Raw genomic sequence first — 18453 nt, 5'->3', positions numbered from 1 at the left:
GTATGTGTGTGTATGTGTGCTGTGCTGTGTGTGTGTGTGTGTGTGTGTGTGCCTGCACGCTGGGGGGAGGCACTGGGGGGAGGCGGGTTAAATCCCTTCCCCTGTCTGGCCCCCACCCAGCTCAGCCTCTCGGGTTTCAGCCACTGTCCTAAAGAAAACAGCCACCCGGAGCCTGCAGCAGGAAATCACTATTTGGATTGCAGAGGTGCCTCTTCCTGCTGTGGCCCTCATGGAGGGGAGAGGGCCAGGGAGGGGACTTTCCTGCCCACCTGGACCAGACCTCGGGTTGGTCAGGAGCACGACCAACCCCCACCCTGGTCCTCTGGCCTTCCTACCGTCCCTCAGACCCCAGCCTTCGAGAAGGAGACCTGTGGTTGAGCCCTCCCACCATTCTGTCCTCCTGGGACCAAGAGCCATAGCAGCGAGAGAAGTGGACGCTCACCGAGGGCCACAGGAATGGACTGGAACACTTTCACGGAGGGCGATTGGGTAGTCCTGTCAAAGTCACAAACGCACACCCCCGGAGGCCCAACAATCCCACTCTCAAGAACATTCTAGAGCTCTTTCAAGCAAAAGGACCTGTTCACGCAACCTTGTTTATAACAGAGAACTAAGTGGAAGGGACACAGCAGGAGCTGGGTAACTGAATTGTGGCTCTTCCCTCAGTGAAACTCCTGATGAGGAAGATCCCCAAGAAGAACGGTTAAGGGATAAAAACAGGGCAGGACTGTTACGTGTATAGGATTTTGATATTTTTGTTTAAAAAAAAAAACTTGTAAATGCTCGCATATGCACAGATTAGACTTTGGAAACTTTTTACGTTGGGTATGTAATAACAGAAAAAAATTGAGATAAATAAATGAATGTTGGCGGGGGAGGGGGTAGGCGGGCGAAGAGATGGGGCTTCTCTCATGGTTTTGGTCCTGACTATGTGACCCTGGGCAGGTGACTTCCTCTCTGTGTCCTGACTTTCCTGTGCGACTGAGAGGTCAGAGAACCTTGACGTTGGCAGTGAGGCCTGTGTTCACGTGCATGAGTGGGGGGAGCAGAAGGGTGTCGCCGTGGGGAGAGTCCCTCTCACCACCTCCTATTACCGCCTCCTGTTGCAAAGGCAGCCCACTGCCAAGGCCATGGGCTACTCCCTCCTATGACATTTCTTAAGAGAGTTCAGATTTCATCTGGCCCTTTTTCTGAGCTCCCGCCTTTCTTCCAGAATCCCTCCAGACCACTGCAGACTTTGTTTGCCAATTTCTCATAAGGGCTCCACATTTCAAGGCTTTCTTCAGCCATGGCTCCTCCTCAGGACAATCCAAATCTCACCACGAGGTGTCCTCTCATTCACCCTGGACCTCTCTGGGTTTCCTTCAGGTGCAGGATGGGGTGGGAGGGGCTTAGTCCCGCTAGCCCTCCCAGGGAGCCCTGCAGTACTCAGGTCTGCTCCTCCCCCTGCATGGCAAGGGTGCTGGATGCACCGCCTCTGAGACTCCTGCCAGTTTCTTCTTTCCCAAGCCTCCTGGCAGTTGGGGACAACTGAAGCTGGGCCATGGAACCAACACTCAAGCCATACCCACCTCCCAGTGCAGTCCAAGAGCAAGCCCAGGCTGTGCCAGGCCCAGGGTTGCCCCCACTCCAGGCATGGCTCTGCCACTGATATAGGCACCACCCTTCGCTTTGGAACCATCAATGGCAAGGGCTTCAAGAAGTTGGAGTCAGCAGGAGATTAATTAATCAAAACTCGAACACATCTGTTGTTAATTAATTCTATGCCAAGGATTAACTCTTTCCTTCCAGGGCTTCCCTTCCCTTTGGCAGGAGGAGGGAAATAATGGTGGTGAGTTGGTACCCACCCCCTTCCTTCCCTTAGCGGGGAGCATGAATGAGGAATGGAAGGGATTCCAGAGGGCATCCATTTGGGTGCATTTCAGGGGGGTTGAGGGGAGTGGCTGCCTTTTAGAGCCATGGTCCATGGACATTACTCATGAGTCCTGAGGAAATCTGAAATGAACAAATATCTTTATTTACAGCAACAAATAGAACAGACCCTCCCTCTATTCCCTCCCTCTCCCCTTCCAGTCTTTTCTATACCATTCCATTCCCATTCCTGCTCTGCCTCAGGTCCAAGCTCAGCCCCGCCAGCTCGGGTCACTGTATGGGTCAGGCCTCCACAAAAGCCCAGGAAAGGAGAGCAGGAAGGGGCTTGGCTGAGGGCAGGGTGGGGTGTCTCTTTTCACATTTTGCTGTTCTCTAAGCCTGGGGCGGCAGCAGGAGGAGGCACCAGGAGCAGTGAGAGGTAGAGAAGCGCACAGCCCTGCCTGGCCCTCGCCCCGCCCCCACGTTCCTGCCGCCTCCCCCAACTTTCACAGTGTTCCGCAGCCCAGGCAGCTGGTCCAGGAGCGGTTCTGCCGCTAGCCCTCCCCCACGAGGTCCTCGGTGCTGTGTATCGCTGGGAGCCTGCAGGAGGACGGGCTCTCTGCAGTGGGCCCAGCTTCTGTGACTGAGGTGGCCTCCGGAGCGTCCCGACCCCCTTCTCCCCCGGCTGGGGTTCTGCGAAGGCACGTGGCCGGGGACAGAGGACCAGGGGCGGGGGCTGACCGGGCTGTGTGCGACCCTGCCGGAATCTCGCGGGTCAGGAGGAGAAGCAGAGCCCACAGCACTCCATGCAGATCTCCAGGCAGTCCGCCGACTCGCAGCAGGCGTCCAGGATGCCGCAGTCCAGGTCGCAGGGCAGGTCGCAGTCGGCGCACTCGCCGGAGCCGCAGCAGCAGCAGCAGAGGCACGAGTCCTCCGAGCTGCAGGAGCCGCACGTGGCGCAGTCCAGGACAATGTTGCACAGCGTCAGGAACTCGCAGAACAGGCAGGACAGGATGCAGTGCACGCAGCAGTCTGCGGTGGGCGGGGCCGGGGAGGGAGCGGAGAGAGCAGGTGAGAGGGCCAGCGGCCGGGGACGGGCCACAGCGGGACGGGCGGGCTCACTGAGCGCCCAGGGCCCGGCAGCAATTAAGCTCATGCAGCCCACCCGCAGCTCCCTGAAGTGGGGACCGTGAGGAGCCCCACTTAGGCACAGAGAGTGACTTACACACACCGACTGGGTAAGTGGCAGGGCCCTGAGTTCCTGCTCTTAACGCCCCCTGAGTCAATTATTTAACAAACACGGAGTGACGCCATGTTCCAGGCACTGTTCTAAGTGCTGGGCACGAATTAAACTCATTTAAACTTGCAAAAACCCCACTCTACAGATGACGAAACTGAGGCAGAGAAGTCACTTCAAAATATAGGCAGAATCCTACCACTCTGCTCATCTCTTGGGGGGGGGGACTACAACAGCCCTCTCACTGGCCTGCCACCAACAACCTGTGACTCTCCCTCCCAGAATCTACTCCCCACACCATGGGCCCCTTGAAAAACCTCCAAGGGATTCTGTCCCTTCTGTGCTCAGAACCCTTCAGTGGCTTCCACCTCACTACGAGTAAAATCTGAAGAGCTCACAGTGGCCCCCACACCCACATGTGATCTGGTCCCCCCCTACTCTGTCCCCCTGGATCACAGGCTATTCCTGGTCCTGCAGGCACTGCTTCCAATGCCCTAACCTGGAATGCTCTTGCCCCACATAAATGCTCTGCTCACTCCCTCCCCTCCTTCATTGCCCAGATGCTACCCTCTTTAATACTGCAACCTGCCCACTGCACCCCACTACCCCCATCCCCTTGCCCTGGCCTGCTTCATCTGGCCCCCATAGGACTTATCACCTTCCACCACACGACACAGCTTTCTCCTCCTACTAAAACAGAAGCTCCGAAAGGGCAGGCATCTTTGTCTATTTTGGTTACTGATCCATTACAAGTCCCCAGGACAGTGCCCAGTACATTGTAGGTGCTGAGAAATCAATGGTAAGGGAATGAATGCAGGAGCCCGCCCTTGGGCAGCCCGCACTGGTAAGTGGTGGGGCTGGGAACTGAACCCAGGCAGGCTGGCTCTGGAGTCCACGCTCAGAAGTGCTTACTGTGCTGAGCCGGCACCTCTCCTAGTGACCAGGCCATGGAGCAGAGTGTCCAGTTCCCTGACTCGGTGGGCGCCTGGCACAGGCTGGTTCTGAGGGGGTCTCACACTGCCGTGGAGGGTCTGACTCCCCCAGGCCTTTTCTGAGTGGAGGGAGTGGGGTCTTGTACAACTGGAACTTCTGCAATCTATCTGGAAATTAGATAAGAGTTCTCTTCCAGTGCAAACCTGATGAGGTCACTACCTTTTGTAAGGCCCTTCAATGGCTCCCTATTGCCCTCCAGATAAAATCTAGGTCCACTGCAAGGTTTACAAGGCGTCCCCCACCCAAAGCACCTGCCTTCCTGGAGTCTCACCACCCACCATTCCTCACCTTGAAAGTCATAAACTAGCCACACCAGCCATTTCTCACCTTCGTGCTAATGCTCCCTGGCTAGATTTTACTACTCAACCTTTAAGGCTTGCTCAGACTCCTCCAGAGCCTTCCCAGACTCACCTCCCTAGCTTTCTGTGTGTGGCTTTATCACTGTATTTATCACGCTATAGGGTGACTACCTGCTGTGTCTCTCATGAGAGCTCCATGAGGTCATAGACTGGGTTTCCAGCACATAGCAGATGCCTAGGACACTTTAACTGAATGAATTACCTCTTTCATAAATTAAACTGTTGGGCAGAATCTGCTCTGCAGGGTGGGAGGGTTTATAAATATCTTGCATGCAAATGTGTACACTGAATCCTGTTTGCAGAGGACCAGGCCAGAGTCACCCAGTATGGACAGGAATCACTTAAAAATTCGGGGGTGAAGGTGAAGCACCACTGAGCTACAGGCAGCTGTCACCCATGCTGAACTGATGCCTGATGGGATGGGGGGAGCTGGCTGTCCAGCGCGGCCCTGCAGAGGACCTTTGCGTTGCAGGAACAATGGCTGGTGTATCTGGGTCCTCTGATCTCCCACTGCACCTTGCAGCCCCTGCCCCGCCTCCAATTAAAAATCTGATATGCATCGTTTTCTTCTGCTAGGTGATCTGCTCTCACTAAACAGATGGTCCACTCTTTGAGGAAAATTTCTGTTTCCAGAAAGGGGGTGGCTTAAGCTGGATCAACCCAGATGGCTCCATCCCTTGTTACAGCAACTCTGGGAGGGCGGTGGTCGGAAGGGGTTGGCTTTGAGAATGCAGATATGCTTCAGTTTATCCAACAACCTGTGCAAGGTTCTTCCATTTGAATCTTGCATCAGACGCCCTGAAGGCTTGTGAAAACCCAGGCTCCTGCCCCACCCAGAGGTTCAGGTCCAGTGGGCCTGGCGTGGGGCTGAGACTGCACTTGTAACCAAAAACGTTGTTGCTGGTCCCTGCATGATGCCTTAAGGAACCTGGCTTTGGAGGATCCTCCTGGGGTGGGGGGATACTTACCTTCCTGTGCCTGGAGAGGGATCTGGGAGGCAGCCGATTTGGTGCTGCCCTTGCTCTTCTTGCTGCCCTGGCTGGCAAGAGATGGGTGTGCTTGCAACTTCCGGTGGGCCTTGGGGCCACCCAGGGCACCATTCCCCGCCCGCCTGGCACTGCCCAGCTCCGAGGGGTGGCCAGAGCCATTCGCCAGTAGTGGGGTGCAGCCCAAGGGGTTCCCCTGCGGCTGGCCTAGAGAGATGACAAGAAAGGGCCATGGGGGCAAGGTAGGGGGCCCCCCAGCTTCCCAGAGCTCTGCTCTACTCCTGCCTGCTTCATTCTTACTGGTCACCCAGCCGGACTTGTATTCTGCAGATGGGGAAACTGAGGCCCACAGGCATACTATGAAATAGAAAAAGAGTGGAGCCTAGCTCCTGACTCCCAGGCCAGTGCTCATTCCAGAAAAGACAGAGGTGCAAGGCAAAGGGAGGGGCTCAGAGCCCCACACCCCACTTTCTTACTCCACATGAAATCCATTCTCCTGCTCTTGGTGTCCTGGGATTTTGGCAAGAGTGGTGGCAATTGGGGGTGAAAGAACAGGGACAGTTTGACTGGGGTGGGAAGGACAGCAGTGAAGCAGTTAACCGTCACCTCGCTCTCTGCCAAGCCCCCAGCTGTTTTTGCCCTTCGTGTGCTGGGTGAGTTATTAGAAACATCTGTTTGGAGATGAACGCCTGGCCCTGGAATCTGGGGGCTCCTTACAGCAGCCCCTTTATCTCCGGCTCCTCCACACTCCTGCCCCGTTGGCCTCTGTGGGGGCGGGGGGCTGGCAGAGGAGTTCGCTGAGGGGCCCTTGGGGTCTGAGTAAGGAGGGAGAGAAGAAGAGGGAGGCCACTTGGGAGACTCCTGAGGCCAGGAACCCCTGACTCCCCATCCCAAGCTGAGAGACATCAGCTTTATCAGTGGGGGGCAAGGAAACTGGCCCTGGAAATGTCTCGAAACACCTAGTTCTTTTCCTCATCTCACTTAGGTTTGCTCGCCTGAAAGGCACAGTTCCGTTCTCAAGACATGAAGGCGTGTGTGTGTGTGTGTGTGTGTGTGTGTGTGTGTGTGTTGGGGGAGGGGACTGAGAAGGGGACATGGAGAGCTCCGGAACCCCTCAGCTGCTCAGCGCAGAGATCCTTGGGCCCTGAGGACCTCTGTAAGTATGGGGAACTTCCGTCTCTCAGGTGCTGGGGTCTGGATCCCCAACTGCCTCCAGGCCTGGCCTCTGTATTTGAACTGTGGTAGGAGATGGGAGGGCGGATGGCGTGGTGGGGGAGGCTGGAGGCTGAGGAGAGGGGAAGGCAGCCTCATGATGCCATGCCTGAGGGGCCTGGGTTTTCTAGGAACATACTAATCACACCACTGAGCACTTACTGCCTGCCAGCCACTGTTCTTAGCCACTGACATGATAATTATTCTCTCCCTGGATCCTCTCAATATCCCTACAGGGCGGTGTCCTCCTTTTACAGACGAGGAAACTGAGTCCCAGAGAGGTACAGTAACTTCTCCAAGGTCACACAGCTAGTAAGTGTCAGCGGTGGACCAACCTAGAGGCTAAAAGCTGGGGCTAAGAGTAGAGAGAGGCAAGGAGGCTGGGAGACAAGCGACTGGGAAATAAGCTGCTCCTACCACAACAATCATGCTTAGAACTAATAGCTCCTATGTTTTGAGTGGTTATTAGGTGCCAGCACAGTGCTCAGAGCTTTATGTGTAGTAACTTCTTTAAATATCACAATAGATGATCAGCCTCATCTCACAGATGAAAAAACTGAGGCCCAGAGAGGATAAATCTCACCAAAGATTCCAGGTCTAGGAAGCGGAGGGGGAGGGGATGGAGACGGGGAGAAAGGAGTGGGGCAGGACGAGGTGGGGAGTGAGAAGGAGGACTGACAGGGCTCTGGAGAGGCTCCATGCTGGGAGAGGTGTGGCTGGTGCCTGCATCTGGGTAAACAGGGGTCAGGCCATGGGAAGTGGCCAGGCCTGAATCACCACGCCCCCACCTCTTGGCCCCAGAGTCGTGACTAGGCTGAATGCTTGGCCAGCTTGGGTGCCCCCTGCCCTGCTGCTTAAACATGGGCACAGTGACCAGAGGGCAGGCATGTGTGGTGAGCCGAGGGCCCTGGGGGGTGTGGGCAGACACAAGCTTGCCTATGGCCACAGCCATGGGGTGGTCACAGGGACTGAGTCACAGAGCAAACACTCGGGCCCACAGACATAAGAGTGTCTGTCCACCTCCCACCCAGGCCCCCTCCTCCGTGGCCACGCAGCTGACCTCTTCCACTCAGTTTTGCTGGTGGCTGTGTCTGGAGAAGGCTGAGGGCAATGTGCTAGCGGGATTTAGTAACCCTGAATTCCAGGGAGTCCAACTTTGCCCCAGATGCCCTGCCTGAAGGCAGCTCCTGCTCCATGTGCCAGCTGGGCAGGCAGGCAGGCAGGCAGGCAGAGGAAAGCTCACTGGGCCAGGAGACCTGCGTCCCTCAGCTTGTATCCAGGCTCTGGTCCGCTGCACCTCAGTTTCCTTGTCTGTAAAATGGGCTTGGCGGTGACCAGTCTGCTGCCTCTCTGCACACTGATTTGGAGAGCACGTGGGCTCATGCAGGGAAGGAAAGTTGGAAACTGCAAATGCGTCTGCAGATTTCGTATATCTTATTAGTAATTGCAAAACGATTCTGGTTGCCCCTTCCCCTGCTTTTGAGGATGAGGGTGGAGAATCCTCTTCCTCCCAGGACCTCCTTGGAGCCCTCGAGCCAAGCCTGGGAATGGAGCTAAATTTTGTTCCTTTCTGCCCAGATCAACTGGAGGCTTCTCTCCTTCCTTTTGCCCTTGATACCCTGAAGGATGGTGCTGTGTCGGGCTCTGGCTGCCTGCGTCTGGTCCCCTGCTCTCCTCTTGAGGTGAGGCTGCCTCTTTCCATATGGCCGCATGCTCTCATCCTGAACCATATTGCCTAGAGCCTGTGTATACTCATTTTGAACGAATTGTATACTAATCATTTGTGGAGATCTTCTTCCTTAGACAGAAAAGACAGTAACAGTGTCATACACCTTTCCACTGCCCACACTTCAAGGTCCTGGCCCCGTGCCAGGCCCCCACAGGCACCCACTACATTTGTGCCAGCCCATCTGGATTGCATTCCCTAATGCAACCTCTATGTGTTGCCACCCCAACTCCCGGACCCCCTAGGACTCACATGTCACAGCTTCTGTGGGGACATCGAGGTCAGTGCTGTCCAGGGCCTGGGGTGCCCCAGAGCCATCGCCTTGGGGCATGGGGGTTGCCGCCTCCTCCAGGGAGCCCTCCTCTAGCGCAGCCTCCACAGGATGAGTGGATGCTGTTCCTACCTCCAGCCCAGGGAGGAGGGATGGGGTCTGGGCTAGGGAAAAAGCAGACAACCGAGTGTATTTTCCTGGTGCCCCCTCTCGCTTGCCCAGCCTTCCCCTTTTCGCAGCCCAGAAAGCTGTGAGCCCTCATTCTTGGTCTCTGTACCAGTTACCCAGCCTTTACCCTATTTGGCAACAGTTCCAGACTCCAAAATAGAAAGCTCCCAAACCACAATGTGTGAGTGAGCAAGGATGTGAGTGTGTGCACGTGTGTGCGTGCCTGTGTGTGGTGTCAGGGAAGCGCAGAGAGAAGGCAAAAACACAGTGCAGGAGAGAACAGACAGGTGGTCAGCGATGGAGAGATAGGGACAGGCATCAAGAGTGACAGGGAGAAAGAAAGAATCAAAGGGACAGTAAAAGGGACAGGGAAGCAAAGAGAGATAGAGCATCAGAAGGCGGGGAGATTAGGCACGGAAGGAGAGAGCCCCAGAAACCCAGTGACAGACAGCCTGGGACAGGAGGGAGACTCAACAATAGAGTGAAAGTCAGCGATGGAGAGAGATAAAGACAGGGTCTGAGGCAGAGGCGAAAGAGAAGGGAGCGCGATACAGACAGAGCGAGAGGGAGACAGACAGTGAGAAATTGGGTCAGAGAGGATGATAGCAAGAGAAAGAGACAGAAAATCTGGTGTGAAGAGAAGACTGGGCCTGAGGTGGAGCGGCTACAAGGCAGGAAGAGGGACAGGAGACGGCCAGAGAGAGCTGGGAAGAGGTGGACCGCAGCCACATGTAATTACAGTGACTGGCTCAGCCCTCTGTGCACAGTGGGCGGAAGGAAGGAATGGAGCCACCTTCAAACCCACAGCTCCTGAGGCAGCAGGACTCGGCCCCCTGGGCCCAAGGGGAAGAAGGTTAGGGGGATGGGAGGTGGAGAACGGAGGCAGAAAGGGGCCCCAGTTTCCACATCCTTGGTCACCAAGGTGTGGGAAGGCCTGAGGTAGAGCAGGGAGGAGAGGAAGGCAGGGGTCACAGGGTCAGGGGTCAGGCTGGGCAATTATGGGGTGCAGGGTGCAACCTGAGCCTCTCATCAGACCCCAGGCTGTACAGTTGGAATGACAGACTGGGCCTACAGTTGGTCCTCAAGAGGATACCCCCCTCCCCCGGCCGCAATGCCATATTGACAGCAGGGAACATATAGAAAGAAGAGACTCAGAGTGACACAGAGACCAAAAGGGCACAGGCAAAGGAGAGCGACATAGGGAGACAGAGAGAGATGAAGGAAAGGGTGGTGAAACCCAGAGAGTAAAAGATTCACAGCCAGGCGAACACACCACACAGAGACCAAGAGAGAGACACCCCCCGAGGGACAGAGAGAGAGAGAGAGAGAGAGAGACATAGACTTGGAAATAGAAATGAATCAACCACGGAGAACAGAGGAGCTTACGTGTGGGGTCCTTCTCTGAGCTGTCTCCCAGTGGGGGGGGGGGCGAGAAGGGAGGAGGGAGATACTTAGACAGATCAATGAAGTCTGGGCACACAGGTCTAGAGGATGGGGACATCCTGAGGGGAGGGGATGATCCAGGGGCTCAGCTGCCTTCCTGCGCCCTGAGTATCCCTCTGTGGCTTCTGACTTTCAGAGACCCCTGAGCAATCCTGTTCCAAAGACCCTGGTCTCCCAGGGTCAGGGGGACAGAGGCCCCAGTGGGTAGCAGAACGCTGCAGGCCCGAGCCGACTGCTCACACCTGCCCAGGGAAAAGCACCAGCTCTGCCTGGAGACAGGAGCTGAGGCCAGGAGGCAGGATGCACTGGAGCTCCTGCGGCTGCTGGAGGTACCAGAGTTATCTGTTGGGAACCCTCATAGTGCCCACAGCTTCTCCAGGGAGGCAGGGGGCGGGTTTCCTCCTGCCCCATCCAAACTTTGCGCCTTCTGAGAGCCCCTGTCCCCTCCTGGGTTAAGGAGAGAGGTCAAATGGCTTTTGGAAGGTCAGGTTTGGATGAGGAGGAGCAGGTAAGTGGAGATGACATCCAGGGAGGAGAAAGGTATCCTGCTAGCTGGCACCTCTCTAGCCCTGAGCCTGGTCTGCAGCTGCTCAGACCAAACTCTTACGGCTAAGACCCCAGGCTGTACATGAAGGGGGAGGCTCAGGGCTTGGGTCCTAGTGCCCTGGAAGGGAGGGGCCCTGCCCAGCGACAGCCTCTGGCCCAGGACCTGAACCGGGAGCACTGACTCTCCCATGTGGTATAATGTAAAAGGCCTGAGCAAGGAGCTGTAAGATCCAAGCCTTGGTTTTCCCCAGTTACCAGCCTGGGCAAGTGACCAGGACTTGGGTTACCTTGTGTGTAAAGGGGTGGTCCTAATGGTTATCCCTCAGGGTTTCAGAGAGTAAATGAAATGCTCAGCAGTATCCTGGCCTGCAGGGGCCATTCATGTACCCTTCTCCCCACCCACCCACCTACCTGCCCTCCTTCCTTCTCCTCCCTCCCTCCCTCCCTCCCTCCCTCCCTCCCTCCCTCCCTCCCTCCCACCCTCCCTCCTGTGCTGTGTGAACATTTGTTAAGCAGCTACAATGCATCAGCAATGTGTCAAGAACTGGGTAGACCAAATGAGAAAGGTCACTGCCTCAGGAGTTCTCTGTCAGGGTGGGGTAGGGGGCAGTCACACACACTGAAGGGCAGAAGCGACAGTAGGACACCTCTAGGAGCTGTGGAAGCACAAAAGATGGGCACTGATCCCGAGTGTGTGTGGGGGGAGGTGGGGGGCTAGGAGGCTTCCTGGAGAAAGCAGTGCCCACACTGGGTCTTGAATAATCAGTCAGCAAAGAAGGGGAAAGGTCATTTCAAGAAGAGGAGCAGGAACCACGGTCCCAGGGTAAACAGCTGCAGTGTGAACAAGGGAAAGACAGCCGTGTGGGGCCGTGGAGGCCAGTACACCTACAATCGCTGGGGGCTCGTGGGCCTTGTGGGCCTTTCCCAGGCTTTCTCCTGAGGTCATGGGGTGCACGAGGGTGAGCCTGTCAGTCCTGCAGTAGATGGAGCCAGACTGTAGCTCTCTGGGCCCCCAGGGTGGGAAAGGGAGGAAGGCAGAAAAGAGGGTTAAGAGGTGGGTCCCCATCTCCGCCCTCTTTTCCCAGTATCACCATTCTCTGGGCATCTCTCCTCATCGTCACCTTGAGGGCTGACGACCTTGAACTCTTGGGAACAGGAGATTATAGAGAGCACAGACTAAGTGCTGAGGGGGCCCCTCCTGCAGGAAACCTGCCATTCTAGGGTGACCATCAGACCTCAGAAGGAAACCTGGAAAGAGAATCCAGACCGGTCATCTCGACCTGGAAATATAGAGGGACAGCCCTCCTGGGGTCAGGAGGGGCAGCAGAGGGGACCCAGCAGCCTCCCGAAGGAGCCATGCTGAGGGCAGGAGAGGAAAGTGTGCTGAGTGCACAGAGACCTGGAAACAGAATGACAGGGAATGAGAAGTGGCAGGAAGACCTGATCTGCCAATGAGGTGCTGCCCAGCGGGCCCCGGTGCCAAGATGCTGGACCAAGAAACAGCTTTCGCCAGGAGCCCATGGAGCAAAAGAGCCAGGCAAACGGCAGAGCCCAAGTGCTCAACCATTAAGAGACCAGAAGAGCCCAGTTTTCCTCTTGTGACCACGAGACCTTGCTATTCAGGGGAGAACATCTCTGGGGAAAAATGCTCAGAGGATGTGCAAGAGGGTAGAAATGTGGAGTGGGCTGGAGGGAAAAGTGGCCAGCAGAGGCCAAGGTCCACTGTGTCGATGCACCATTTGTGTTCTGCATAAAGGCGCCTGCCAAGGGGGCAGGGGTGGGTGGGAGACCCTGGATTGGCCCCATCCTCCTGGGGGCGCCATCTGCTCAGCCAGCTGCTCCACCCCATCAGAGGGCCACCTTTTTCTAATGTACACACGGGCATGTACAAACGGGCCATATACACTGGTGGCGTCTCTGAGCAGAAGCCCCAACCCTGCACCTCTCTCAAGGGTCCCTCCCCATCTACAAAGGGGAAATACAGAAAAGCAACAGCCCCTTTGCTTCAACATACTTGCATCCCTAGCACAGGATAAGGTTCTGAATTCAAAGCCCGGAGTTCCGGAAAGACAGCCCCAGAAGGGAGTGGAAAATCATGTTTAAATCCATCAACTCAAAAGGGAAGGCTGAGACTTACAACCTCAGCGGAGACCCAATGGACTCCCTCTGTCTGCTATCCACCAAATTGGGGGTGGGGTACCCCTGGACCAAGAAGGAGTGGGGGGACCTCTTCCAGATGGGATGGGTTCACTCCAAGCCTGGAAGGGCCCTTATTCCAGAGCTCCAATGCCTGGTCCCTTCCACCCAGCCCTCGCCATTGACTCTGTGGACAGTAGATCGAGGCTTCTCCCCTGGAGCTCTGACCATCTCTGGAGAGAGAGGGCCAGGATCTGATCTGCTCAGAGAGTGGTGACTGGAACCCCACACTCCCACATTCCTTGGCCTCATCGTCAAGGCCTCAGCCAACACCTTCAACCTCATCAACAGACAAGGATCCTGTGTTCCAGGCAGACCGACCTCTCCGTGGCCCCAAACCACCACCGTGCCTTCTGAGCAACCCTCCAATGCTTACATTGTTCCTCTTGACCAGAAGGTCCTACCTCTCCTCCCACTCCCCAAATCCAGCCCATCCTTCATGACCCAACTCAAGCTTTCCCTCTTCCTCTAGACAGCCTTCCCCGACCCCTGAGCCAACAGTCCTTCCTCTGAGCGGCCCACTTACTGAGAACTGAGCGCTCAGCACCCCCTATCAGTTAGAAGGTGGTGGTGGAGTCCTGGCTCCTTGACCAGACTGCGGCCTCCCCAGCTCCCTCCCTTGGGGGCCGTGGCAGTCTTCCTCTCCGCACCTCAGTGAGTACTCAGCAAATGTCTGTTGGTGAGGACTGAGTTCTGGAGTTGGGGGGCCCCAGGTCAGGGAAGGAGAGAGAACGAGAGGGCGAGAATTAGGGGTGGCACCTGGCTCTGAACCCCAAAACGGCGAGAACGTGGACTCGCTTGATACATACTTGTGACATACTGGTCACAGCCCCAGGCCACCACCAGGCCAAGCACTGAGAGGGCCTGACCTGGCCAGTTAGGCTGGGTCGGGTTGGTTTTATTTTAGGTCTAAAGGCTCCAATTCCCCAGGAAATTCAATTTAGAACCAAAAGCAGGAATGTGACGCCCCAGTGCTGGGCAGAAATCTGCTGTGGGTTAGAGAGCCAGGCTTCGGGTCTCCCTGGGATGGGTGGGGAGAGGCCACTGGGGGCGCCAAGGGTGTGGGGGCTTGGCCACCTGCCCCAACCAGAGCTGCCCTTCACCTCATCTTCATCTTAGGCAGCTAAGGGAGGGGCTGGCTTGCTCCCTGGCTGTCCTGCCAGCAGGGCCCCTGGGGGCAGCGCTGTGGCCTTGCTGTTCTGTCAGTGCTCAGCAGGCAGCGTGGGGGATTCTGGTCTCGGATTCAGGCGTCTGTGGGGTTTTGGCTGGGTCTCCTGCGGTTTGGGCTTCCTGGGCAGCAGCCTGATTCTCCCAAGGCGGCAGAGCCAGGCCTCCTCGTGTTATGAAAGCCACATTGTCTAGCCCAGCCCAGGCTGGGGAGGGGGCTTGCTGGGCGCTGGGGGGCCTCAAGTTACAGCCTAGGGCTTAACCCTCCCAGTGGCCCACCTGGCCCTCATCCCCTGCACGTTTAGCTCCCACCTCTCCCTGTGGGGCTGAGAATGGGTGGCATAGGGGAGAGGATCTTGGAAAGAGGCAGAGAGCAAATGGATAAGCAGAGGAAGAAAGTAGGGAAGTGAGAGGAAGGGAGAGAAGCGGGAGGCTGAGAAAGAGGAGGAGTGAAGCAGTGAGAGGCTGAGAAGGAGAGAGAAGGTTCCCAGACCCAGAGAAAGAGCTTTCCTAGCCCCCTACCTTAGCTCTCTCCGGCCTGAAGGAGCCCCGTTCTTGGAGGAACTTATTCTCCAGAAGGCCCTGCTCCAGGGGCCCACAGAGAGGAGAGAAGCTGAGGGTTAGCAGGGATGGGGAGCAGATACATTAGTGTCACCCATGGGCTGGCCCCTGGCCAGACATCTCCCACTTCTCCTCACTCTGCTCTAGGTGACCCCCCTGCACACACACTCCACAGCTCCAGGCGTCCAGAGTGCCAGTGTCAGCGTTCTCACCAGGTAGACCAGGGCAGCTGAGACAGGCCTCTCCAAACAGGCAGACAAACCCCTAAGGGCGGATGTGGAGACTAAGCCGTGCAGGGAGTTAGAGTCAGAGGTCCAGGACCAGACCTTCAGTACTCAAGATACTCAAAGAGGGGAGAAAGAAGAAAGAGTGGGGGTGGGGGAACAGACGGCAAAGGAATTAGACTCACCACCAGCTGGAATTTAAGTCTTGAAACCTGGGCCTATATGCCTGCATCCCCCGCCCACCCCCCAAAAAAATCCCAGAAGTTCCTGACTTTTCCCAGACTGTGTTCTATTGTGAGCCTCAGCTCATATCTGCATAGTGAGGACGACAGGGCAGGGCTCCCACCCTCAGGGAGTCACAAACCCTCCCAGGGTAGGAAGGCTCCTTCAAGAATCCCGGGGAGGTTACAAACCCTGTAAATTGGGGGAAGGGGCGAGTGGGTTGTGTTGTGTTGTGTTGCGTTGTGCGTGTGTTAGCAGGGTAGGAGTGGTGGGGAGACGCCAGGCCCCAGTGGGGAGGAGGGCGACCGAGAGGAGATGGCAGCGAGGGAAGGGGCCGCCTCGTGTGGCCGCTTTTTGCGGACAAAAGTTTTCGGGAATCTCGGGAATCGCTGGGCTCTGGTTGGGTTGGGGGAAGGGAAAGAAAGACTCACACCCCTACCCCCACTTCAGGCCCCCATAAATATTTACACACTGAGCAGAAACGGCTGGGACACAAATCCCTGACTGACAGACAGACACCGCGGGGTGTGTGTGTGTGTGTGTGTGTGTGTGTCTAGTGTTGGGAGTAGGGGGGAGTTGGAGCCAACTTGGCAGAGCCGCCGCCTGCGTTCCGGCCCTGCCCCCATATCCCAGCCTTACGCTTTCCTTGGACCTGGTCCGCAATAGCCAGACCCCTCACCCCACCTCCAATCAAGCTCCCCGAAACCTTCCCCTCTTGTCAGAGGGAGGAGGGGGGATAATGAACACACCCCACCCCCAAGCCGCCGACCCCGCTCGCGTCCAGCCTCGGTCTCCACCCTGGTCTTACCTGGGCCCGGGCCTGAGCTGGGGGCTTCATTGGGTGCGTCGCAGTGAGGGGGGTGCTGGCCACTCACCTGGGACATCGGCCCGGGACCTGCGGAAAACAAGGCTCAGTGGGCGGGGCCGACCTTCCCTCCGCGCGTGCTGGGAAAGGGGGACTGGCAGGGGATGATCCAGCCGCAGGCGCGCGCCTCCCCCCAATTCCAGCGCGGCCACCAACTAACTTACTGGTGGTGCAAGCTGTGCCCTTCTTTCTCGCCCCACCAGGATCACGGCGCGGGGCCTGCCATGCGCGCCTGCCCAGGGCGCCCCCGCCGAGGGGCCACGCGGCTCCCTGGTGCCCGCCCAGCACCCCCTCCCCTCTCACTCTCGCCGTTCTCCCATTTCGGCGCCAGCTCGAGCCGCGCGCCCCCTTCCTTCTTCCTTTTCTCCCTCCAGCCCCCTCGCTCCTCCCCTGCTCGCCGCTCCCTTCCCCTCTTCCCTGGCCCACCCTCTCCCCGCCCCCTCCTCGCTTCCTCGTCGCACCCCCACCACGTCCCTTCCCCCGCGCCCGGCTCAGCGCTGTCTGGGCCGGACACGTCTGTCCGCGGGGCACTGCGGCCAGAGCCCCCACAGGAAGCTGGCTCCGCGCGTTTCCTCCGCGCTCGCAGAGCTGGGCCCCAGTCTCCCCAAATCTCTGCCCACCAGTCCCAGCGCCCCGAGGGGCTGCAGAGGGGGCTGCGCGTTCTCCTTCTCCAGTCCTAAACTCTTCGAAAGTTTTCGGAACGTTAAGAGAACGAGAGAGAGAAACCACTGTGAACACAACAACCTCTGACCAATTGTCAAAATAATTGTAGCCCCCGAATCTCGTCCCAAAGATGGGGGTGATCAAGTTCCTCAAGTTCCCTTTGCCCACCCCCTCCGTCCCGGCCCCAGGTCTACACCGGGTGCCGGGGGTCTGGGGCTCACAAACGTCGTGCCCACCCCGCCAGAGGTTGTGTCTCCGGGAAATCCGGTTAGTGATTAGCTAACCTCCCGAGCAACCCTGAGCATCCTTAATTCCCCCCACCCCACCCCCGGCCCGCGGTGCGTGGGAATTTGTATCAGAAAATCAACTTTGGAAGCGAAGAGAACTTCTCCGAGTTCACCCCTTCTTTTGGCTCCAGAACGGAATCCGAGGCCTTCCAAATTGCGGGTGCGCGGGGAAAGGAGAGAGAAAGGGCCCTTCCAGGCGGGGACAGATGGACGGCACATCTGGAATTGTGAGCTGGGTCCCTCCTCAGGGCCATAGGAAGGAGCTACTGCCAGGCAGCCCAAGGGGGTTCAAGGACCCTCAGCATGACCCTGGGACCAGGTCCCCGAGAATGGGGGAGGGCATGGAGCCTGCGGCCCGCCGGGTGGGGCTGGACGGGCGGTAGGATGACCCTCCCATGGGGCCGCCCGCTGGGGTGACAGCGTCTTGGCCACACTTAACCGGGCCGCCTCGGAGCCGCGTCTGCGCTCCCCACCACGAGAGCCAGTGAGCAATTAGGGAGGCGGCGGCGGCGCCAGGCCAGTTCTCCCAGTCCCGCGGAAGCGGGGGCCTAGGACGCGGGGGTCTGAGCGAGGGACTCTCCCAGCCCCCGCAGGCACTACTTACGGCGCTCGAAGGTTCTCGCGGCGCCGTCGTGGCCAGGATTGCCGTGGCCCCACGGCGTCCGTCGCGCTCTCGCCACCCGCGCCCGCGTCCCCCGCGATGAGCCCAGGTGGCTGAGGCCGGAAGAGGGGGCCCCGGGCCAGGAGAAGGGGGTCCTGCTCCCGGGGCCGGCTGCCTGCTGCGGGGGCCTGGCCTGGCGCCCCTGGAGCCAGCCCCAAGCAGGCTGCAGTGTGGGAGCTCTGGAGAATGGGGTGGACTCCCCCTTCCTGGCAAGGGCTGAGTCACAGGGACGCGCCCGCGCCGGGGCCTGGCGACTGCTGCATTCTTACCGGCTTACCTGGGCTTGCGGCTGGGCCTCACCCTCCTCCAAGGGTGGGGTGGATGATAAGGGGGATGGACATTGTCTCTCTGTGTCCTCTCCTGCATACAGGGCACCCTCTCCCTGCACAGACCTTAGGGCTACACCCCGTCCCTTCTCAATCTCTATCCAGGGCCCCCAAACTCTGAATCAGCCTAGTTCCCCAGCCTTACTGTCCAAAGTCGCCTGCTTGAGCTCAAAATTCCTCTGAATCTGGCCCAGTAGTAACTAATGTGTTTAGTTTGTTGGAAATGTAAAATATGCTTTAAATTTAATCCCACATGCTGGTTATCCAAATGTGCTGAATTTGCGAAAATTCAACAAGCTGAACTTTTAAGCAACATGCATTTTTTTGTGTGATGATTACACTTGAACAAAAGTTTTAAAAAACCAACACTCATTAAAATCAACTTTCCACAACAGAGCATGGGAGGGTGTGATGGCCAGAGGATGGGCCTTGGCAAGGGTCTCCAGCTTCACCACCCACAGGTTTCCTGGAGGAAGTCCTTTCACCAAT

The 18453-nt window shown here is 57.4% G+C and overlaps 1 protein-coding gene across 2 annotated transcripts; it reads right to left on the bottom strand.

The window, feature by feature from the left end:
• Nucleotides 1–1996: 1996 nt before the first annotated feature.
• Nucleotides 1997–17816, bottom strand: MDFI (MyoD family inhibitor). Of its 2 annotated transcripts, none has more exons than XM_019738333.2 (5): nucleotides 17582–17816; nucleotides 15971–16057; nucleotides 8617–8799; nucleotides 5409–5633; nucleotides 1997–2883 (listed from the first exon to the last, which is right to left on the bottom strand). In XM_019738333.2, the coding sequence occupies exons 2-5, from the start codon at nucleotides 16044–16046 to the stop codon at nucleotides 2627–2629; spliced, it is 741 nt and encodes a 246-aa protein (XP_019593892.1). In that variant the 5' UTR covers nucleotides 16047–16057; nucleotides 17582–17816; the 3' UTR covers nucleotides 1997–2626. The 2 variants fall into 2 exon arrangements, with proteins under 2 accessions (XP_019593892.1, XP_019593891.1); XM_019738332.2 differs by lacking the exon at nucleotides 17582–17816 and adding an exon at nucleotides 16192–16401.
• Nucleotides 17817–18453: the final 637 nt, after the last annotated feature.

Source organism: Rhinolophus sinicus, linkage group LG05 (assembly GCF_036562045.2).
Source record: "Rhinolophus sinicus isolate RSC01 linkage group LG05, ASM3656204v1, whole genome shotgun sequence".
In the NCBI taxonomy this organism is placed as follows: domain Eukaryota; kingdom Metazoa; phylum Chordata; class Mammalia; order Chiroptera; family Rhinolophidae; genus Rhinolophus; species Rhinolophus sinicus.
This window is presented reverse-complemented; position numbering and strand designations above follow the sequence as displayed.